The 24,956-nt window shown below is 39.3% G+C and overlaps 1 protein-coding gene across 2 annotated transcripts in view; it reads left to right on the forward strand.

Moving 5' to 3' along the window:
• The window catches only part of Vwa8 (von Willebrand factor A domain containing 8), a 438,392-nt gene that overhangs the window by 277,346 nt on the left and 136,090 nt on the right, over window positions 1–24,956 (forward strand). For both annotated transcript variants that reach the window (XM_008854688.3, XM_017794762.2), the window contains exons 27-29: window positions 15,097–15,208; window positions 16,867–17,005; window positions 19,740–19,939. In XM_008854688.3, the coding sequence (XP_008852910.1) occupies window positions 15,097–15,208; window positions 16,867–17,005; window positions 19,740–19,939 (451 nt within the window). The remainder of the gene's footprint in view (window positions 1–15,096; window positions 15,209–16,866; window positions 17,006–19,739; window positions 19,940–24,956) is intronic.

Genomic DNA, 24,956 nt, shown 5'->3' on the forward strand with positions numbered 1-24,956 from the left:
CTTTGCCCTAAGGTCTGGATCCCTCCTGGAAAGATTTTGGCCTCAGGAATTTGAGGGTTGGACTGGCCTGGGAGCCAGTCCCAGGAAAGATGCTGGTCTAGGGCAGCTGGTGGCCTTTGCCTTCCAGAGATGCAAAGGAAATGGGGTAGGAAGTGGCCCCAAGGCCTCCTGTGGACTGCACTGAGGAGCTGGGTTGATCTGGATGCAAAGGATCAGGAAGAGGAAAGGTCAGCCCTGGCATCCAGGAAAGAGGCTGGTAGTCGTGCAGGCCCAGGGAAGTAAGGTGAGGACAGGGCCAGGCCCAGAGTGCTCCTGGGGACCCAAGAAGGAACTGAGTTGGTCTGGATGCAAAGAATCAGGAAGCAGTGGTGGTTTCCCAGGTTTCTGGGGCACGGAGACAAGGAATGGGACTGGACCCAGGCTAGGATGAGAGACCTGTGGGGGAGATGGGAGGGTAAATGGCGCTGGGGGAGTCAAGGCAGGTAGGGTGCCATTGATTTACCCCGGAGAGAGTCCTGCTGTAGGAGAGAGGCATGTGGGTCGAGCAGGCCCCAGTCAATGCATTTTTTAGAATGGAGTGGGGAGCTATTGACACTAACTCTGCAAAGAAATGTGGAATATGACTGTCCAGGCCCATTCCAGAATGTGTGTTCTTTATAGCTCATCAGTAAGCCATCCACCTATGTAACAGCCTTTTCAGTCTAAGCCTAAGGTTTTCCTTGTCTGAAAGAGCAAACACAAACATTTATAAGAAATAATACAGGTTTACCATCCTGAATCTGAAATTCAAACATCTGAAACTCTGAGTTCCAGAAATGTTCTACTTGCTACACTTGAAAATTCCATCCCCAGAATCATGTAATAAATTGCAATCCAAACACAGACATACTAAAAAGTATAAAATTCAGGCTATGTGAATGTGAAATGTAATGTTTAGACTTGGGGCTCTTCTCCACAATGTATGCATATGCAAATTATATGTGCAAATACTTCTGTTAAACTCTAAACCCCAAAACACTTGTGGTTCCAAGCATTTTAGGTGAATGGGGCTCAGCCTTTACCAGTACAGTTCTTTACCCCCCTGGAGAACCACCTGCCGACAGTACTCACATTGACCTTTAAAGATTCAAAATTGTCCCCCTTCTAAGATTTGGCTTTGGCTCTTGTAGACCTTTTCTTAAATGTCTTAATCTACTAGCCCTTTGGTTGAACCATATTCTAGGCTGCTTTTGCTCCTCTCCAGAGACTATGTGTTATTTAGACAAATTCTGTATTGAATTTCTATTCCTAAGAAAGAAGGGAAAAACATGATGCAATTACTTTAATATCTTTTTACCCTGAATGACAGTTTCATGTTATAACCTGTTAATTTTCTTGTTCTGAAATTTATCCATCATCCTTATTGAATGGTAACAAAATTACATCAAGTCTAGAACAAGATGGACCTAGCCACACCAAATATGAGCATAGAAAAATAAGTTAGCCACTCCCCTCACAGAACTATAAAGACAAATAAGGCAAATGTAGCAGAGGGAAGTTTTCACATGGCATAGAGATGACACTGGACCACTTTGTCTATTCTTTGTCAATTCAAATCGGAATATATTTGGGGTATTTAAGAGTGCTGATGTGAGCCAGGGGTAGTAGCACATTCCTTCAATCCCAGCAGAGGCAGGTGAATCTCTGTGAGATCGAGGCCAGCCTGGTCCATATAGTAAATTCTAGTCTAGCTAGGGCTACAGGAAGACCCTGTCTCAAAAACAAAACAACAACAACAAAAACCTGAGTGGTGAGTTTAACTTGTCCTGTCCTGTTTAGTAAATCTTTACAAGCCTGTTAATTTTAGCTTGAATTTTACTTGATCATCATTTTAACTTATTTGGTCTGGTCATGTTGTAGCTTTTCTTGATTTGTTAATAAATTCCCAGATCTTAGTAGTGGGCTCAGAACTGACACCTGCACCTCCATGTTGTATTTATCCCTTTGCAGTATACTTCCTGAGGTTTGGTTTTATCAGTCACTTTTCTGTTCTGTGATAAAACACCATGACCAAGGCAACTTAAGAAGGAGTTTGTTTGACTTAGGGTTCCAGAGGGAGAGGCTGTGATTGCAGGAGGCTATCAGAATAGAAAGCTGGGAACTCACATCTCCAAGCACACACAAGAAGCAAAGAGAGAGCAGGAAGTGGAACCAGTCTATGAACTCTCAAAACCTGCCCCCAGTGACATACTTCCTCTTGCCAGGTTGACCCTCCTACCCTCCCCACCCCTCTCCCTGCTAACAGTGCCACCATCTGGGGGCCAAGTGTTCAAATATGTGAGCCTTTGGGGGACATTTCTTATTCAAACCATCACAATCCCTTTTTAAGTTTCTAATACATGAGAAAAGATATCTCAAAGATATAATAAACAAAGCTAAATGAGGAACACTGGAAACATTACTTTAAAAATAGAAGTATGCTTCATGTAGAATTTGAATTTCATTATTATTTGTTCTATAGAGAAACAACTAATCAAAATAATCAGTGATGTGCACTGTATGTACACAGGTAGTAATCTGAATATTTTACTATCATAGACAGAAATGGATTACTTGAATTGAAATCTAAACTCTTATGTTTTAAATATTTTTTATTATTTTTATTTTTTGTATTTGAGTGTATTGTCTACTGTATGTAAGTGTGTGTACCTGTGTTGTGCAATGCCTGCAGAGGTCAAAAGAGGACATCAGATCCTTTGGAACTAGAGTTAAAATAGTTGTTAGCCATCATGTGGGTGCTGTGTCCTCTGCAAGAGCAACCAGTGCTCTTAACTGCTGAGCCATCTCTCCAGTCCAATGCTTTCACTTTAAATGTCATTGTTTATATATGCATATGTATGTGTACAGTGCTATTAATTTATATATATATAGCATATTGCATATATAATAAAATTAGTTCTAAACATTCAACCAAAAGCATATACTAAGTATCTACTGTAATTATAGATAACTATAGATATAGTTATAAACTCTCTTATCAAAGTTTGCTTATTTTTCCCTCAAGTGAAGTTCCTTTTGAAAGTAAGCATGCTGCTATTCTATCAATGCTTCCAAATTAAAAAGTGTCTTCCAGAATAATTCATGAATTCTGTCATGCTGGAGACATTTGTTTTAAAGGAAGTGGTGGGGGGCAACTATTTTCTTGTTTCAGCCTCCATTTTAAGTGACATACACTGTTTCATCCTTTACAGCAATTTAAATAAGAGAACAATCACTCCACACATCTATAAATGTAAATGGTTTAAAGAACAGTGACTGTAGCATTTATCCCGCCATACTAACGTGATGAATGTAATGGAATAGAAATTAGGGCTGCAACAGAAACACTTGTGGTGAGTGTGCTGAGTGCTCTCCAGGCATTTGCCTCTACACAAACTCAAGCAATTTTCACAGTAAACCTATGATATGCATATATGTAAGTATGATGCATATAAAATTGCATTTGTAGATAAGGAATTTGAGATTCAGAGAAGTTACTTGCTTCTGCATAGAAGGCAAGGACACAATTGTATTATGTGTGAGTGCACACATGTCCATGTGAATGTGCATGCATGTTTGTGTGCATGTGTGTGTGTTTGTGTGTTCCAATTTTAAGAATGATATAAGCAGATTATTGGCAATTTCTAAAACTGTTATTATTTGGAGATTGAAAATTATTAAAATTTTTATTTAAAAAGAACCTTGCAAAAACAAAATGAGAATCTTGTGATTTTTAAGTAAGTAACTTGGAAATATCCATCCACCATTATACACATACATATACATATATGTACACACACATGTATATGTAATACATATCCCTGTCTTCAGAGATAAAACAAATCCAGAAGCTTAGGTTTCTGCCATATTTCAATATGAAGTTAGCCAAAAAAGAGATTAGCCGAACAAAGATCATTTTGGAAACCTCTTCATTCCCATTTAAGTTTTCCTTTTTTGTGACATGATGAAAAATGTTGGAAAAAGGACTCATAATGATTCATCCAGGAAAGATAATAGCTCTGGAAAACTTTCTAGATAAATATAACTTTCTCTCTGTATAAGAAGTGCATAGCTGCCAGGCGTGGTGGCGCACGCCTTTAATCCCAGCGCTTGGGAGACAGAGGCAGGCAGATCTTTGTGAGTTCGAGGCCAGCCTGGTCTACATAGGGAGTTCCAGGAAAGCTGGGGCTACAGAGAGACCCTGTCTCAAAAAGACAAAAAAAAAAAAAAAAAAAAAAAGAAAGAAAGAAAAAGAAGTGCATAGCCTTCATTCCATCCTGACCTAGAACACAGGATGAATTCCCAGAGTCAGGCACAAAGAGGGACAACCTCCTTCTGGCTTCTGGCGTCTTCTGGGTGCTTCTCACTGTTCCCTGTGTTACACAGATCTTGAAACTTGAATGACTGTTCTCTTTACACTAAATTCTTTGCCCTCAGTTCTTGATTTCATTTCCAGTTCCTCTTGGTTTATTCTTAAGCTGTTGTTCTTATTGTTAGTTTGTCACTGGTAAACTATCTATAGCTGTTCATTTGCACCAACCAAATAGAATTAAAAATTTGAGGAAATTAAAAGGTTTTTCTATGTATGCTTTCTTCGTGAGACAAATTAACTAAAGAATGATATCCCAAGTGCTTTTTTTTTTTTTTGTCTTTTTGAGACAGGGTCTCCCTGTAGCCCCAGCTGGCCTGGAACTCACTTTGTAGACCAGGGTGGCCTCGAACTCACAGAGATCCGCCTGCCTCTGCCTCTCAAGTGCTGGCATTAAAGGTCTGCGCCACTACGCCCGCCTCCCACTTGCTTTTTTAATAAAAAGAAACTGAAAACTTCCATAATTCTACCATGCAGAAATAATTGTTTGGGAGTTGTTTGCTGCTACTGCTGTTGTTCTGTCGTGTTTTATAAGACAAGATCTCTTGTATTCCATGCTCTCCTCCAGGCACTAGAATTAAAGATGTGCCGCCATGCCTGGCTTATGTGGTGTTGGGAATCAAACCTCGGGCCTTGAGCATACTAGGCAAGTACTCTATCAACTGGGCTATATTGCCAACCTTCAGAAATAACTGTTGACAAATCCTTCTGAACTTTATAATCATACAGGCTATGTCATGTGCTGAGAAGTAGTTCATTCCAGTCATTTTCTTTCTGAGGCTTTTATCTTAGTAGGACATATGTTCCTAAAAGAGGGTTCTTTTGGGGGGGAAAGGAAAAGAAGAAGAAGGAAAAAAAAAAAAAAACAACTTCATTCTCAAGCTTCTTTGTTGAAAAATAAAATACCTAAAATGAGTGAGATTTAACACTTCTCCCACTTCTGCTTTTTCTCTGTTCCCATCACTCCTTGGAGTTTAAGCTTAGGATATTTATTTTAAGCACAATGAACAGATTCATAAAGCATGTGAGAGACTCTCATAAGAAAACACCCAGTGATACCAGTGCTTTGTGCCCTATGGATATGGCTGAATGTCCTTAAGGCTTTTTAGACATATACAAATGTTCTCACTAGACAGACTGTACATCTAAAAATGACTGTTAAGATGCGACCACACTGGAGAAGTGTCCCTTGCTGCTGAAGAGGCCCGATGAGAGCCTTATAATCATCCCTCTGATGAGCATTCTCCTCCTGCTGGCAAATGCTTTGTTTAAAATGTTTCAAAATCTCAGTTTTGAGCAAAACAAAATAACTTTGAATTAAATAAAAGATTATAGTAAAGGTCTATTCAAAAATTGTTATTTCTTGGGACCGTTGCTTCTGTTACAATTAAACTGTAAACAAACTACAATATCTACTCTGAGAATCAAATACTGGTACCCTTCAGCAGTGACGGATGAGGAATCAAGTCAACTAGGCAGTCTATGACATTCCAACACAGTAGGCTTATGAATTGGTAGGCAATAACATAAAAATGTCAACTGAGGACACATAAATACTTCCCCCAGCACACCCAGAGCTTGAACCCAGGGCTTCTCACATGCGAAGTGTATGTTCTGCCATTGAGCTGTGCTCACCCCAGCCCCATACAACACCTCTTTAAAAGAGCAAAAATGATAGTAACTGGTATCTCTCAAGTGCTTACCACATGCCCTAAGAACTATACAGATACCAGCTTCCTTAAGCTACCCAACTTTGTATTTTATTAGATAATTTTTTCCTATTTTTGAAAAGCTGTTTGGTGTTAGATGTATATGTGAATATGTATATTGAATTTGTTTTACACATTGAGGAACTAGGGGTCAGGAGACATGAAGTAACAGAAATATCACTAATAAATAGCAGGATTAGAGATTCAACCGTGAACCTGTTTAGTTCCAAATTTTGTCCTCTGGATGTCAAGATTTCAAAGATTTTGCAAATTTTATTCTTGCCTTTTCAAGGTCTATTTCCTACCACTTTGAAACATATATCAAGCATAATATATATTCTATTTGGAATATATATCGAGCATAACATATGCTATTTGCATTAATATATGTTTAAATCCTTTTCCTTCAACGTTTTGTTTTACTTATTGTTTAATGAGACAGTTCCCCTGTAGCCACTGCTGGCCTGGAACTCATGATGTAGACTAGGTCTAGATCTGCCTGCCGTTGCTTCCTGAGTACTGGGATTAAAGGTGGATGCTACAATGCCCTGCTCAGTTTCCTTCAACTTAATACTATTTGTTGTTGCTTGCAGAAGTAAATAAAACATCCTTCCTATAAGACGTGAATAAATTCTCTTATGTCTTTTCTCCTACAATCAGCATTTAAAAGAAAAAAATAAGTAGCATCCATACGTTCTTAAAAATCAGGACAATTAGGGCTGGAGAGATGGCTCAGCAGTTAAGAATACTGGTTGTTCTTGCGGAAGACCTGGGTTCAAATCCCAGCACCCACATGGCAGCTAACAACTGTCTGTAACTCCAGTCCCAAAGGATCCAACAACCTCTTGTGACCTCCCCAGGCATTGCACGATACATGCAGGCAATACACACACATAAAATAAAAAAATAATAAAATTTTTAAAAATCCGGACAATTTATTTATTTTGGAATTTTTTTCAATTTAGAATTCTTTACTTGACTCTTCTGTCTTCAAAACCATGATATTGATGTGGTCAGCTTTAACTGATTGGTCATAAACCACTGTATGTTATCTGTGCCTCTGTGGGTTGTTTCTAAGTCATTACAACTCAGACAGTTGTCCTCTCTCTTGGAACCAGTAGCTCTTGTGTCAAGGGTGGAATAGGGACTACCGAGGAGAAACAGACATAAACCCTCTGCCCCTTGGGTTCAGACACATGTGGACAGACCTTATTGGTGAGGCACTTGAGAAGATTCTAACTTGAACATTGAATTAAGTTGTCCTTATGAGTCTTTGATTTACCTAGAGTCTGTGCTTTACCATCCCTACTTGCATTGGAAGCTGAATGGCAGAAGTTCTTGAATCAGTAACCATTCATTAAATCACCAGCCACTTAAGCAGATGTTAATAACATTCCCAGCGAAGGTTGCCAAGTGTGCTCCTGTTGTGAAAGTTGTTTGTGTGCTGTTTTATGTGTGTGTTGCAGGACTGTTTGGCATTTTTCTTGCTTTGCAGAGCAGTACCAGGTGTGTATATTTGTAGACAGAAGAGCTTCCTCTCTTTCAAACTTGTCTTTGAAAGGATAGCTGTCTAAAATTGACTTTCTCCTTTAAAGATTTACTCTGCAGTTGGGCTATCAATAAATAGCAACTGGTTTTTCTCTAACAGAGCAACTGTTGGGTCTTCAAAGTACCAGAAGCATCAAAAAGAACAATCCCAGCCAGGGCCTCTATTTAAGAATCAGAATGATTATTAATTTACTATTTAACTTGTTAAAGTAAAATACTCTCTGCCTACAGTTTTGGGTCGCTTTCCTTTCCCCAAACTATTAAGTGCTATGATTTCCTTTTTGTAGTGATTCGTTTTTGTTTGTTTGTTCACTCGTTTTACGAATAAGGTCACAGTGTTGACCCTGGAGTTCTAGGGTAGATAACGTCATACTGCATGACTTTTTTCACTTCAACTCGTCTCCTTCCCAACTTCCCTCTTCCTCTTTTTTTTTTTTTTTTTTTCAGTAACCCACTAACTCCTATTTTATTGCTGCCCATATGTTTATGAATGTGGAACCATCCACTGGAGCATGGGCAGCCTACCACTGGCCATACCATCAGAGAAGAATGATTCTCTCTCTTTCTCAGCAGCTATCAACTGCCAATAGCTCCTCAGCTAGCGATGGGGCCTTGTGAGCTCCTACCCCCATCCATGCTGGAATTTGGCTGACTGGGTCTCGTGTAGGTGTTGTACAGTCAGTCACAGCTACTGTGAGTTCAAGAGTGTGACAGACATGACGTGTCCAAGACAGCATTTCACAGCACCGTTTCCCATCCTCCCACTTTTATATTCTTTCTGTGTCCTCTTCCACAATGTTCCCTGAGTCTTGATGGGGTGGAGGTTGAGGGGATGATAATGAACATGTCTCTTTTAGGGCTGAGCACTGGCTGTCACTTATTCTCAGCACTTTGACCAGTTATATGTTCACATTTTATATTCTCTTGCTATATTATGGAGCAGCTTCAAAGTTGAGATGTATAAATCTTCTTTCATGTGCATCTTAAACAGTTTTACAGAATTAGTCTCAATCCTTTAGGCTTTCATAAGTGAGGCTTTACAAAAGCCTATCGTCTGGCTAGATAGAAATTCCCTCATGAAAGTTTGTTCATCTAGGCTCCCCAGTCACTGCTGTAGTCTCTTTCAAATATGCCTGCAAAGTTGATTGTCACTTGTTGACACACTTCCAAGTAAAGGAAATGGGAAGCCAAGTGATCAGAACATAATGAGGAAGATTTGCCATGGTTGTGTGTAGCTTGCCTCTGAGGAGAAAACAAGGTCAAACAAGGGCAGTTTTAATGTAACCAACTATTCCCTCATTTAACAGACACGTCCTAAGCACTGGGGGTGGGGAGGGGAAACTGGGTAGGGAGTAAGAGTGACAAAGAAGACTCAGCAGCTGTCTTCAAGAAGGTTACAGTTAACTAAGAGAAGACTGCTGTGTTTGCCCTTCCGGGAAAGCCCATGAGAATAAAAAGCTGAAGGTATGGGGTATTACTCTGTGTTACTCAGGAAATACAGGCCAGGAGAACAGTTTAAGCAGAGAAATTAAAAAATAATTTTTTCAATTACGTTTATTTATTTACTTATTTATTTATTTATTTATTTAGAGATGGGGAGCGGGAGAGAAAGAGAGAGAGAGAGAGAGAGAGAGAGAGCTGGGCATGTGCAACATATGGAGGTCAGAGGACAGCTTTCAGAAGTGAGTCAGCTCTGTCCTTCTACCATGTGGATCCTGGGGATTGAAGTCAGGTCATCAGAGCTGGTGGCAAGAGCCTTTACCCACTGAGCCATCTCGCAGGCCTGAGCAGAGGAGTTTCAGAAAATATGGGTACATTCCCAGGTGCAAGTAGTCTGGTCACTAGCCCTGAAGGTGAAGTGAGGGCACGCTGAGTGGCAAGGCTAAGAAGAGCCAGGAGTAAGTTCATGACTAAAAAAGGCTCTTTTCATTTTCTAAAGATGAGAAACTGGATGGCAGTGAACCTGAACATAGCAGGTCCCATTAGCAAGCAGCTGCAGGAATCCATGTGTTGACCAGGAGGAGCTAGTTGTAACTGGCAGTGGAAAAGAGAGGGTGAGGTGATGGAATCAACCTGCTCTAAGTGAATTCAAATGAGTTCTTATTTGAAGGCTTACACCCCACACTCTCAGTGAATCAGCAGTTTACTAAAGAAAGCATGTTAAGCTATTGGCAGTGTTTTATTTAGAGGCCTTTTTCTCTGTAGAGTCTGTTTTGAGTCTACCCTGTAGGAAATGCAGTTTACAGTACTCCCAGTGAGAGTGGCTGGGAAAGCATCTGCCCTAGCCATTCTCACAGGTTGTTAGGAAAGAGTACAGGATTTGCAATCACTAAGATTGAGTTAGTTGATAAAGCAAATGACAGTGAAACTGGAAGAAAGATGAAGAAAAGGAAATCCAGGCTCCACAACTCTAGCCTGGCCCTGTCTGTGAGGAGGACAGCAAGGGACTGATGAACCTGACATCTGCTTTGTCCTTGAGTAAGGCTGGGCAGCAGTACTGAGAACCAGGGTCCTTCTGGTGACCTGGGTGTGTTTGAAAAGTGCTGGCCAACTCTTAGCAACATACTCCATTCCAAAGACCAAAAATGTCGAAAGTATTTGGGAGCTTTTAGCTAATCCTTAAAAGATTTTAAAATGGGTTACCTCTTCAGAGGGGGGAATGTTAGAGTAGCAAAAAGGCCCATAAATAAAAAAAAATTTTAAAGAAAGAGTCCATGAGGTTATCAGAAAAAAAAAAAAAAAAAACAGAAGAGTACATAAAAAAAAAGAAACAGAGGATCTTATCAGAAAAGAAGTATTCTCAGGATATGTGAACCAGTATTTTAGGACCAACTTCTCTTTTCCAACAGAATCTTTTATGAAATTCTCAGTAAATTATTTTTAAAAAAGAAAAGAAACATCTGGCCAAGAATAGCTTTCCCCTAATCTTCCCATCTCATGAATCCAAATGACTGCATTTCTGTAACCTCAGAATCTAGGTGGCAGAGGTACAGGTCTTAAATGAAAACTGAAATAACTAAATTCAGAATCAGGCTCAGAAAGAGAAAACACATAAGCACACTGGTGTGTATATCATATTTAATAAAGCAATGTTAACTTGCCAGCAACTCGTGATTTTAAAGTTTTCACCAAACAAAGGAGAATATTAGTGGGAATTAATAAAAATACTCATTACGAGGTGGCACACACCTTTAATCCCAGCACTCGGGAGGCAGAGGCAGGCGGACCTCTGTGAGTTCAAAGCCAGCCTGGTCTACATAGTGAGTTCTGGGACAGCTGGGGCTAGAGGGAGACCCTGTCTCAAAAAGACCAAAAACAAACAAACAAACAAAACTAATTACTACTATTACATGTGTTTCAATGGACTTTCATATTTTCTGTTAAGTGTATGACTGGTGTTTCTGTTTAAGATAGGGTTACTGTATAGCCTAAGCTAGCCTGTAAGTCTCTATGTAGCACATACTGGCTTCAACCTCATGATCCTCCTGCTTTACCTTCCCGAGTGCTGAGATTATAGGCATGTGCCACCATACCCAGCCATGTGCTGACTTCTTATTTTATTAAATAAGAAAAATACTTACTTGAGTTTCATAGATTCATTTTTGATCTTCTTCCTATAATTGTATACTATCTCCTGTCTTAAATTGGAAAAGTTCAGATTTTATAGAACGTTTAAGACCTTCATATGTTAAATTTATATGGAAACCCCGAAGAGCAAGGGATTCTTTTTTTTTTTTTTTTTCACAGAAAGGAATATGAGGAGGGACTCAAAGGCAAGTAATATTTGGACTGGACCTTAAGAGTAAGAAGGATCTCTAAGCCAAGTGTGGTGGTACATGCCTGTAATCCCAACTCTTGGGAGGAAGAGGCAGAAAGATCAGGATTCAGGGTCATCCTCTGCTGCATGATAGTAGAGGATGCTCGAGGCCAGCCTGGGCTACATGAGACCCTAACTCAAGAGGTATCTTACTGAAAAGGCAGTAGCACACAGGAATTCTGGAGAGGGGAAAAGGCCTTGAGGAGGCATGAAAATGTGTGTTCAGGAATAGCTCAGAGCAGTTCAGGAAGGACTGAGTTACAGGTTGGCTGAAGAGTAGGAGGAAGGGGTAAGCGCCAAAGCTGGAAGTATTTGTCAGGAATGAGCTATAAAAGTCTTCATTGAATTCCACTGGACAACCAGACTTCATTTTTGCCAGAGGTTAGATTGAAAACACTAAGTGAGACCCACTAAAACTGGAATTGCTCTCTTCTCAAAGATGGTAGTGATTGTTGAGTTTTCAGGTTGGTGGAACTACCTAGAAGGGTTTCATTATTCCCGTGAAAATTAGTAGTTCTTGAGGTAAGGAAATGTTTTAGGAATTGCTGATAGTAGGTATGTCAACAACTTCCAATTACATAATGCCCCTAGAAAGATCCAAATCTTTTTCATATGTTTTCTTTCAGACTCCAGAAATAGTATTGGCAAAGACTCAGAGAAGGCAGAAATTTGCCAGAACATGCTTTTTAAAGCCCCAGCTCACCTCTTTATGGAAGCTTTCCTGAGACAAATCTCTTTTGTGTCCTTGAGATGATGTTCCGTAACTTTGCTGCCCACATTCATTGTGTTACGAATTGTCTGTGTGTTTAAACAAAGCAAACCTTGTTTCTTTCTGTAACATGGTCAAGTACTATAATTTGACCAGTGTCATAATTTTGATATTCACCTTTTATTTAAAACTTTTAGTCAGATCTCTATTATTACTTCCACAAGGGATTAAGAAATATCACAACTTATGAACTAAAATACAACATTGTTTTAAAAAACATAAATTTGAGAATGATACTGAAAATAAAAAGTAGTTCTATTTATAGGCCTTCTGTTCATCTCCTCCCCTTTTAAAATCAGATCCAGACATCATTCCAGCCAGGACATTAACACAGTTTAACAGTTCAAGTGACATAATCTTAAAATCATGAAAAATGCCGTTACTGTTCCAATCAAATCAGATACAAAAACCTAAGTGTGGTCAGAGGTGGATGACAGGTTTCAGCAAAGGAAAATACGCATTTTTACTAGCTGATTATTAGAGTTACCCCTGAGTCATTATTGATTATTTCAGAGCTTGTTTATACACTCAAGTACAATGTTTCCCCTCTCCTCTGACTAATAACTTTCTGAAGGGGAGAGAGTTAGGAATGGTTCAAATTTCTCTGCCTCCCTCCCTAGCTTTCCTAGAGACCTTAGTGGGAAATAAGTGAGGGGCCCTGACTTCCCTCAGTTTCCCAGCCTGGATTCTGTTGTCAGAGTCCATAGAGACAACACTGTGTTACCAGGGAACAGGATGGTGTCAGTGCATGCAACTCTAGGACACCTGCCTGTGTGTCTTTCAGCAATGGTTGTTATTGCTAACAGCATCTTGTTAGGGGTTCTGGAATGCATTCTATGTGGGGCACCTGAAGGTCCAGCCCACATTCTGCCAACCAGTCCAGTCCGTACTATTTTTGCAGAGAGCTAGGCAGCCTATAATTTCCATGGCTGTTATTCAGAATGAGTTGGAAACTTCAAAGCAGACTTTTATGAACATCCCTAGCTTTGTCAGTAAAAACTAGAATCTGAGCAAATTTGCTTTTTCTCAAATGGATGAATTATTTTTCTTAGCATCTGAATGTTATTTGTAAAGTTACTAGTAGATGCATTAATGGATTTTTTCCAATGCTGGGGATCAAACCAAGAGCCTTGTTCATGTTAAGCTGAGATATATCCCTGGCCCTAGATTCGGTTTTTTATGCTGGGTTATACACCAATGAGTATTTTATTAAGCAACTCTCTACCTGTGACTAGATTTCAAGATGTTCTTTTGTCTTCAAGCAGCATATTTTGGATTATCTAGAGCTCCTTTTATATTCTTTAATAAAGCATTCCTATTGACCAAGGTCCCTATTCTGTTGACAGGCACAGATATTTTCATTTTGATAATGTGCTTTCACCCCAGAGCACCCAGGTGATGCAGGCCCTTTACACTGGCACTTCAATGTTCTTGCTTCCTTGATTGTCACAGATTCATAAGGAGCCTTCATTACCCATGAAAAAATCAATGCTAAGAAATCAACTGACATTCCTTTTCAACTTTCAGAGATAGTTAATGAAAGAACCAGAAATAAAACCCAGATCTCTTTACAGTCTATGATATTATGTCTTCTGTGCTAAAAAAAGAAATTAACGTGTCCCCTTATTTTTTTCCTTCTTCTATATATGGAGACCAGTTCTCCTTCAGTGACTTATGAGAACAGTTAAAGAATAATACAGTTTGTTCCCTAAACTAAAAAGAGACAGAAAGATCCCAGTCTAGGAGTTCTGCCCTGTTAATCCAGAAATACATTTTTAGTTACTTTTTTAAAAAAGAACACAGTCAGAGTCTTCTCAGTGTGGCCCCAACCTACCTCCTATACCCTATCAAGATAATCATCCAGGTACTTTAAATGTATTTTGTTTTATTATTTTTAAAGATTTGCTTGCCAGATGTGTTGTCGTATGACTTTAAACCTAGCACTTAGGAAACAGAGACAGGCAGATTACCACAAGTTAGAGGCAAGCCTGGTTTACATAGTAACTATCAGGCCAGCCAGGGCTATACAGTAAGACCCTGTCTCAAAAAAGAAGTGAAAAGTTGCTTTAGCCAGGCATGGTGGCACATGCCTGTAATCTTAGCCCTTGGAAGACCAAGGTAGGATAATAGTCAATATAGGGCCAGCATGGGCTACATAGTGAGACCTCATCTCAAAACAACAACAACAACAAATCACATTGCTTTAAACAAAATAGATACAAAATTATTCTGTCAGAAGTCAGGGTAGAAGCTTCCTTACTGGGAGTATGCCAATGAAAAGTGGTTCCCAAAGGACTTTTATGTACTGGTTCTTTGATTACTGGTTACAAGGGTGGATTTAACACTAAGTGACACATTTATGTGAACATTTCTGCTTGTATATAACATATGAATTAAAAGTAAAAAAAATTAAGATACCAAACTAAAGTCTACAGAACTTGCTCTCTACAGCTTGTCAACCTGGATGTAGGAGTATTGTACCCTGGTTGTTACTGATTCCAAAATTAAAAAATAGATTGAAAATGTTCATAGATTGTTCCAATTTCTTTTAAGCTTTCCTATACTCTACCATAGATTTACATATTAAGGTATTAAATATTTATCAATTCAAGGAAAAATATGCTTACCTTAATTATATTTATCATTAAGGGAAAATGGGATAGGCTCTTATCTTCTGAGTTGATGAAGTGTGGTATGTTCTAAGCATGATGCTGTAAATTACATTTAAAACAAAACGGAACACAACTCCTTTCTAAGTAAAAAATTCTTCAAATGTGTGTATGCAGCTGGTGATAGATGGGGAATGTGTTCCTTCCATGACTTGGTAATAAGAAAAAATGCTTCTTTTTCCAATCCTCTTTAACAGATTGCCACTGCCGGAGGAGACATTCATGGGCTACTGGATAATTGGTCAGGCAAGAAATGGAAAAGAGCAAAAGCTCTTGTGTCCAGCAGAAACCCATCAAATAGACACAAAGGTTGATATCTTTATTATTTCCTCTTAAAGCATTCACCCTTACAAATTGTCCATATCTTTCTAGATGCTGCAGCAATGGAGACATGACTTATGTTAGTTATTATTGTTGTTATTGTAGCTTCTGCACTAACTTAGAAGTCATTTTGGTATCCAAAGAACTCAATGTAGGTGATTCCTGTTGTCCAGATAGACTTTCTAAAAGTAAATCTGTGTTTCGGGAGAGGCAGTTGGGTATGTTGCATATTTTCCTGAGAAAGTTAAAGATATTTGTCTTTATTTGTGTTTGTTAACAGGATTAAAACTTTCTGCTTTTTGAATTTTTAACCTCTGTTTAGTCACACAGTGATAGCTGTCTTCCTGTAAAAGGTATTACTTGTTATTAGTTATTGTCAAAATCACTCTAAGGGTTCAGGCAGAAAGAGGTCTCCTCTGGGCCTATCATTAGATTGGGCAGCAGGAAGAGAAGTCGGGGCAACACTAGACTTAGAGTTTTAATGTAGGGGTTTTTGAATCTGCTGCTGTCCCAGCTGCTGGGAGTTATACAGAAAGCAGATTCAGCAGGCCTTGCCTATAAACAGCCAAAAAGTAAATATCGTAGACTTTGTGGTCATACAGATTCTGTTGTAACTACAAATTCTGCCGTTGAGCACAGAAACAGCCATGGCAATGCATAAACAAATAGATGCAACTATGTTCCACTGAAGCTTTATTTACAAAATCAAGGAGTAAGTCCTAGTCTGTCAGTCCCTAGGGTAGATCACAGACTCCCTGCTTGTAGCTGTTAGCACTCCCTTGTCAGAGCCTCTCTTCTGCCTCACAAATCTCACACAAGTGTGTTTGGTAGGAGAACCTAAATCACTTCCAGAAATGGTTTCTCAAGGTTGTATGAGGAATACAGTTTTGAGTCTTCTCGCTCCCAAGGCACAGTTTAGCTAGAAGGGGACAGAACACCAATAGCTAGCCCGATAGTTTAATTAACTAAGCACTCTAGGGCATGCAAGTTATTGACCATCTAATCAGATCTGTAGGGTTCTTCAGAAGTCATAGCTAACTATCCAACACTGACGTCATATTTTAAATTTGTTTCTTTGCTTGTGTTTATATTGAATAGTTATCACCTGTGTGAAATACTCTACCTTTCATAAGTAACAATAGTGATTTTCAGTAATTGAATATTTTTATATATTTTAAATATCACATTTTTAACAGTTTATTTAAAAGACCCTTATTTCACCATTATATTTCTGTATAATAATGAACAATGAATCTTCACACTGGAGATATATTTGAGCCCTGGTTTGTTGACTTACAAATATTTTCCTGGTTTGGACAACTCTGGGTCTTGATATTTGGAGGTCAGAATGGATTTGTGAATTAGAAAGAAATGTGGTCATGAGAAATCATATAGAACTTTATAGATGGTGTATTTTGTTGAAACAAAAGTGAGTGGGAAATTCAGTGAGCTAGCATGTCTGAGAGCACCTACAGAAGCAAACATGCTGTGCTAGTACTGCTACAAGTACTCTGCGAGATGATGATAGCATATGGGGAGTCAAGATTTAAATACTGAGATGTAAAGTATATTTTAGAAGAACTGTGCATTTTCTATATTTTGGTGACTTCACAAAATTCTTAACTTGGACAGTTCTTTTGTTATAGGGTCCAGTGATTATCAACATAGAAGAGTACCCAATAGAAAAACTTGAAGCGAGATTCCTGAACTTTACTGAAGAGTATGTCTCTTGGAGGTTACCTCTGGATGAAGTTAATTTGATCTGTGACGTTGCTGTATCACACGGTATCTTGGTTTATTCTTTGGATCTTTTCTTCATGCAATGATTCCAAAACAGGGATTAAAATAAACCTGAGACATCAAGAACTCTATGAGAGACTTGGTGACTGGGTTGATTGGATAGCAATTATATATAATTTAGAGCTAATTTCCTCCAACAACCTCACAAAATACTATTGTGGAGTCCACATAAGCATTGCTGGGTTGGTATGCAAATGTCTGTTTCTTATTACAATTGTAGCACAAAGTTAAACACACCCAGGCGTGTGCTAAAAATAGAAGGGGAAAAGAAAAAGGGAGAAACACTGGATTTTTTTTGGCTGGGATTCCAGTTTGTGATTGCATGAACCCACAACAGCAGGGCTGGACTGACTTACAGTCATTAAAGCTTTCATTGTAAAGGATGACAAACAGAGGATGTGCGCTGTTGGCATCCTACGCTTCTGAACTATTACATTACCAGCTGACTCATGCAATGGGGCCTGGGTACTTTTCGTCAGAAGTTCCTCAGTTGGTGTCAGTTACTAAGGTGATATAAACAAAGTGGTGACTGGGGGAAGAGAGAGTAACTTGACTAAGATGAAAATTATTGAGGAGGAAAAGTCAGTATCTTGTTTTTGTTTCTGTGAGTTCTATGGTTAGTGTTTATTCCCTAACTCAGCTATTTTAAATAGGCATATGCCCTCAGATAGTTACAGGGTTGTAATTGTTGTTTGTTTGGGGTAAAAGATTGGTAGTCTGATTAACATATTTTATATTCACTAGCAAAGACGTTTGAAAGTCTGTGGGTGAAGGTGGAACCTTGGCCCTTGTCTGGATTAGGAATCCTAAGTGTGTGAGCGGGCTGTGGTCCTGTGCAGCAAAGCACCTGCAGCAGCCCTTCTCCCCCTAAGCCTGCTCCTTCTTCCTTTGCTATCAGCAGCATTCCAGGTGGCTCCTGCACTCAGAGTTGACCGGGAAAAATGTAACTCATTTGCTCTCTACAGTAAAATGTAGCCTTTTCCTCTCAGAATTAACCACGTTTACAAACCAAGGTTTTTTTCTTTGTTAGTTTTTATTTTTTTAATTATTTTAAACCTGTTCTGCATTTTGAGGGCTTAGAATTGGAGTTAATTATATATCTGTGTGTTTGAACCAAGACCAAATGGCACTTTATGCCTGTAATAAGAGAACAATGAATAATTCTATGGTGCCCATTTTTGTCAGCATTCCCAACTGTATCCCCATTGCTCTCACCATGCAGGAAAGTGCTCAGTAGTGTTAAATTGAACTTCTTTTGGTTTATAGTAGATGCATTTAAAAGGTGTAAGTTGTAAATTTTATGGTTCTGTCTGATATTTGGAACTGTTGCATACACAGTTGCTATAATCTTTTAAATATGTATCTTCTTCAGCCCTTCTATTGATGACTGTGTTTCTGGTTTGTTGTTTGTTTCTTTGTTTGTTTTAGAAACAAGATCTCACTATGTAGCCCCTGGCTACCCTAGAACTTGCTATGTAGACCCAGGCTGGCCTCAGACTCACAGATATTTGCCTCTGCTTCCAGAGTGCTTGTTTAAAGGTGTGCCTAACCACATGAAACTTAATGGAAGCATTCTTATTGATGTTAGTTCACTTAATTACATTTGCCATATTTATAGTACATATCTATATGTACTAAGGATCTAATATGGTGGGCATATATGTATAAATATTATAGATATGGCTCAGACATATATGTGGTCCACATCTTCTAGGATGTCCCAAATTTCAGTACCTCTCATGGTCTTGCCTGTATCTTAATTTGGGGCTCAGTAAATATATAATAGATAGATGAGCAATGCTGGACTCACTTACTAGACAAAAACAGCTTGATCCCCTGCCTCAAGGTGTTCACATAAGAGCTGATGACCCTACCTACTAAAGGGAAGACCTCAAGCCAGCAGTCTTGGCATCCTTGGGAACTTGTTGGAATGACAGCCTATGAAAGCCCACCTCAGATCTACTGATTCAGAATCTGCATTTTCATTAGTTCTGTGAGTGATTGACAAACACTTGAAATCCATAGAAGCATCGCGGTACAGTCTAGAGGATAGACGGAGTCAAGTGCCCAGATTGAAAGCAGACTGCCTAAAAAATATTCAATATGAACAATAGATTGGAAATAAGGACCCCCGGTGCTGGGCTTGGGTGTGGCTCAGTGGTATAGCACCTGCTTAGCATGCAGGTTGTCTTGGGTTAAAGCTTCATTACTATGGCTGAGGGAAGCTGGGGACACCCACAGGGCTAAGATTTTTTTTAATAGAATTATTTATGTCAAGAAAATCCTGAAACCTAGTAGCTTATCTAGAAAAAGGAAGGATTTGCAGATAATGTTGACAAACTGCCTTCCCTCTGGAAGAACAACATTGGAAAGGAAACATTGGATCACAGAGCATTTTACTGCTGTATAATGAATAATTTCCTATCACTGATGATTGTCAAATATTTAATCTAATTGTCTTGAGATATTGTGGAATTTGGGGGAGACCAAATAAATGTGTCTTTCCTCTGATACATGCGTGTCACCCATCTGTATTTGTGTGAGCAACCAAGTTGCTTCTCATGGTCTTTTCCAGTTTAACTGATTAACCTGCAGATCATCTGCCAAGTTTCTACTCTGTGCTCAGTCTCATGTTTCAGTTTTTGCTAAAACTCTTGACCGGCCAATCAGAAAATTGGTTGCAAACTGAATAGTTAACACATTTTTTTTGTCATTTCAGAAAACGGGGAAAATACTCTGTATGTAGCTGCGTGCAATCCTATTTCCTTATATTTTATGAATATGAGTGGGAAAAATGGCTTCTTCGTGGACTTCTTCCACATCTTCCCAAGAATAACCAGTGGATCTTGGCGACCATTTGTGACAGTGGCACCCCTGGGAAGTCCCCTCAGGGGTCAAGTTGTTCTGCATGAGGAACAGGTAATACACACCAGCCTGCTCACATGGTACAATTATGGAACACATAAATTACATGGCTGAAAAGGCAACAGTGATTTCCAGCTATGATTGAAAATCTGTGCTTTCATTAAAGATTGAAGAGAGGGTCTAGGGAAAGAGCAGGAGTTGACTCTGTCAGTGTCACAAAGGTCAGCTATTGTCTTCCTCTCTTAGAGACTTCAGCACAACTTGCAAGTCTAGAAACAGGTCAGTTTTTAACCTCAACATCATTGGTAGTTGTGAGGCAGTGTTTGAAAGAGAGATGGAAATGGAATAGGAGATTATGAGGGTAATGGTACTTTAAAAAGGGTCCAGGGTATCTCCTATGAAGTAATAACATTTTATCTAAGATCTAAATGACATTCTTTTGAGACAGCTGTATAAGCCCACTTGATAAAATACTGAAGGATCCTTCAGTATCTAGTAATGCTCAAGTCCTAGCCATCATGTTTATAGATTTGTACATTAGGATTACACTAATGAAAAGTACAGATGTCCCAGAGTCAGGCTAAAAGTAATTCCATACAGATGATACAGAGTGATTGTGTTTCAATTAGTGGAAATTGTAAAGGTCTAATTAATCTGTACTATGCTAATAGAAGGCAGACTGTTTTTATGTCCCCATTTCCTGCCTAACACTTACCAGGTATTGTACTAGGCAAGTTATTCTTTCTCTAAATAATTATCTTGTGCCTACTGTTGGGAATACTGCAAGAAAAAAAGAAAGATTCCTATTCTCAGAAAGCTTGTAGTATGGTACAGGAAAAGACAATAAGCAAAATAAATGACATAAAATTATACCTGGGGTTGAAGGTGGGAAGTGAGAGAATGAGAATGCAATTTCAAAGAAGGCAGATAGTATTGCCTGAGTGAAACCTGGAAGACAAGAGTTCTGGGCAAAGGGCATTCTAAGTTCTGAGGTAGAGGCTAGAACATGGCCTCTTCCTTTTTGAAGATTACACAGGGGTTTGAGAATAAGGAGATGAAGTCAAAAGATTGCTCAGTAAGCTGCTGTAAAGATAAGGCAGGTTGTTCAGAGTGTCGTAGGCCATCATCCTTCAGAGTGTCGTAGGCCATCATCCTTCAGAGCATCGTAGGCCATCATTGTTCAGAGTGTCGTAGGCCATCATCCTTCAGAGTGTCGTAGGCCATCATTCTTCAGAGCATCGTAGGCCATCATTGTTCAGAGTGTCGTAGGCCATCATCCTTCAGAGTGTCGTAGGCCATCATTCTTCAGAGTGTCGTAGGCCATCATTCTTCAGAGCATTGTAGGCCATCAAACGTTCTGGGCTCTGACCAAGAGTGAAAGCGGGGAGCATGATCTGTCAAATTTTAAAAGGCTTTATCTGGTTGTTCTATGTTAAATAAGCTCTGTGTGCTAAGGTAGAATGAGAGAAACTAATTAAGAGTATTTTAAAGTGGAGGTTGGAGAGATGGCTCACTGGTTAAGAGCACCTGAAGTTCTTACAGGAGACCTAAGTTCAATTACCATCACCCATGTGTGGCTAACAACCGTCCATAACTCCAGTTCCAGGGGATCTGACTCCCTCTTCTGACCTCTGTGAGCACTGCGCTTACACACATGCAGGCGATACACTCATACACATAAAATGAAATAAAATAAAATAAATTTTTTTTTAAAAAGGAATGCTTTAAGGTGATCCATGCAAAAGATACTGGTGGTTTGAAGGAAGTTAGAAGTCATAAATGCTGATAAATCCTGGATATATTTTGAAGGTAGAGCCAACAGGATTTCCTAACAGAGCAGATGTATAGGGTAAGAGAGTTAAGGACAGTGTCAAGATTTAGGGACTGGGCAATATGGATGGAGTTCTCATAAACTAAAGTGGAGAAGGAATCAGTTTAGAAGGGCACATCAAAAAATATTCCATTAAGTTTCTCTGTGTGTTCAGTTCAATGGAGTGGTAAGAAAAGGAGATCTAAACTTGGGAGCCATTGGCATACGAATGTATGAGACTGGGGCTGGAGAGATGGCTCAGTAATTAAGAACACTGGCTGCTCTTCCAGAGGACCCAGGTTTGATTCCCAGCACCCACATGGCGGGCTAACAACCATCTGGAACTTCAGTTCCAGGGGCTCAGTTCTGACACCTTCTCCTGACCTCCGCAGGCACTACACAAGTCAGGTGCACCTACCTACATGCACATAAAATTTAAAAATAATAAATAGCCAGGTGTGGTGATGCACGCCTGTAGTCCTAGCACTTGGGAGGCAGAGGCAGGAGGATCTCTGTGAGTTCAAGGCCAGCCTGGTCTACATAGTGAGTTCCAGGACAGCTCAAGCTACAGGGAGACCCTGTCTCAAAAAGACTTAATTAATTAATTAAAACTAAAATAAAATTATGAGACTGAAAGAGGCCACTAAAGTACTAAACGTATATGGAGAGAAGTCTAAGCCCTGAGCCCTGGGGAGTCAAAATACTAAAATAGGAAGTTGAAGAAGAATCAACAGCAAGAAGTGAGGCAGAGGGCTGGTGATGTAGGGGGACAGAAGGCAGCGGGGCCTCCTGCCGGTGCTCTTCATCTCCAGGAGGAGAGCCATAGTTAAATCACGACCTTGTGTCAAGTGAGAGATGCATCTGTATCACATGGTTCTTCCAGCTGCCCAGTGAATTAGTCATATTTATGTTTAAGAAAACCAGGCTTAGAGAGTTTAAACTTCCCAGTAAATACATTATAAGACTGAGATCCAACCAGATTGGATCAACCTAGCAGAATTAAACCTTTCCTATTCACTCACTGCATTAGTTTTCTTATGGCACTGGTGCCTTGAGTGTGCTAAGCAAGCACTCTACCCTATCCCTCACTGCTAATATGTGAAGAAAAGAGTATTATAGGTTGAAATTTTTAAATAATTCATAACATGGATGGATGGCTCAGCGGATAAAGGGACTTCCTGCCAAGACTTATGGCCTGAGTTTGATTTCGGGGATTCATAATACAAGTTTGAGTTCCACATACATGCATAGATCTATTTCTCTAAATAAATCATTGTAACTCTAAAAATAATTCAGGGCTGGGAAGATGGCTCAGCAGATACATGCACTTACTGCTCTTCCAGTGGACGTGAGTGTGATTCTTAGAACCCACATAGGGCAGCTCACAACTGCCTGTAACTACAGCTCCAGAGGATCCGGCGCCATCTTCTGGCCTCCTGAGGAACTATACACATAGCATATATTCACACATACAAAGAGAGATAAAAATAAATCTGTGTAAAAATTTTTTTAATTTATAAAAGGAAAGTATTAGATGCAATGCCATTAACTGTTTGAAGAACAGTATGCTACAAAGAAACAATACTTTGGGGACTGGGTTGATGGTTCAGTCAGTAAAGTGTTTATTGCACCAGTATGAGAACCTGAATTCAGGCTCCCTAGAACCCACATAAAAGCCAAGTATAAGTATGCAGGCCTATAATCCCACCACTAATGAAATGGACAGGAGGATCCCTGGGGCTTGCTGGCCAGCCAGTCAGTGTTGCTGAGTCAATTGATGAGCTCCAGGTTTGGTGAGAGACCCATTCTCAAAAAATAAGGTGGAGAGTGATAGAAGACACTCAGCAGCCCAGCAGCAACCTGGGCTCCTCACACATGTGCGCACACAGGCATGTACACATGAACACTTACACATGCAACACACAAACACACAAAGAAACAATACTTTTATAACATATCTAATCAAGAGGAACATTAAATAATATGCCTATAGTTCACTAGGGAAATAAATCAATTTTAACCAGTTCTTACCTAAATAATTATAAATCCTTTTGTTAAGTTTTTTGTGATTTTTTTTCCACTTTCACTTTCTGCTAGAGGCAGAGTTCATCCAAAACCAGATATCAATTTTCTCCATCAGAATGAAGTTCTTACTTTATAGACTTCTTATAAAATATCAGTGCCATTTTCTTGAGTCCGTAGCCAGAAAAAATTTGTCATAGAATGCACATATCAGGATGGATTTTAATTTAGTAAGCTAATCAAATTTGACAAAAATCAATATTTGAAGTATTTATTCAAAAGGTTCCACCAGATTTTCAGCTGTCAAATTAACATAAATTTACACATACACATTTTCAGCAAGTGTTTTATTTTCTCAAAAATCTAATTATTTGGCAATATTGTGGACTGATGCTCTGCTCAGTGATGATGTTCATCAAAGGAAATATGGTTTTCATTGAGGAACTGTGTGCTTGACTTCCACGGCCAACTCCTGGCTTCATGGTGTCCTCAGATGCTGCCTGACTCTGACTCCCCACAGTTCCAACGGTTTTTCAGAAAGCTGCTTCCATGTTCTGAGCAGACATAAGCAATTGTCTGTTTACTTCATTCTAGCTGTCCTCCAAACAACCCATCTTTCTTCATCCCCAAGGAGATTATTGTGGCTGACTGTTTTATGAGATGGCCCAGTCAGGATGTTAGACCTATTGATACCTTAGGAGCAGCACAAAGCTGTGAAATCTAACAACTGATGAATTGTCCTAGTGGAGTGAAAAATGTGGATCAGCCTCGGGTCCTTCTTCCTCACGCTAACAGAACTGAAAATGAAGTTGAAATGTAGAGCGTACTGCCATGAATAATCTGTCCCTTATCTTTTTAAAATTAAGTTTTGCTATGGATGCATCCTCTTGGTTAGTTCAAAAAGTTGTTCAAAAATTCCTTGCTAAAATAAAATCTTAACTGAGGACAGGAAAACTAAAAATAAAGACCCTCCCCCCACTCCCATGGGATTGTTTATTACATCTGCTTGGCGTTTAGAATTTCAGACTTGGGATATGAAGGTCATCCAGGGGTTACTTTTCTCCCAGTCAAATACAAACATAATAAAATTGTTCACTTGCCTCTCCTCCCTGCCCCCTTAAAGCAGTGCCAAAACCTCAGTTTCATGTACTCATGTGTGATGTGAAATTCTATTTTTAAACTCGGGCAGAATATATCATTAGTCGTTTACAGAAGGAAACTATTAACATGTAAAAGGAT

Source organism: Nannospalax galili, unplaced genomic scaffold (assembly GCF_000622305.1).
Source record: "Nannospalax galili isolate Female #2095 unplaced genomic scaffold, S.galili_v1.0 scaffold386, whole genome shotgun sequence".
In the NCBI taxonomy this organism is placed as follows: Eukaryota; Metazoa; Chordata; class Mammalia; order Rodentia; family Spalacidae; genus Nannospalax; species Nannospalax galili.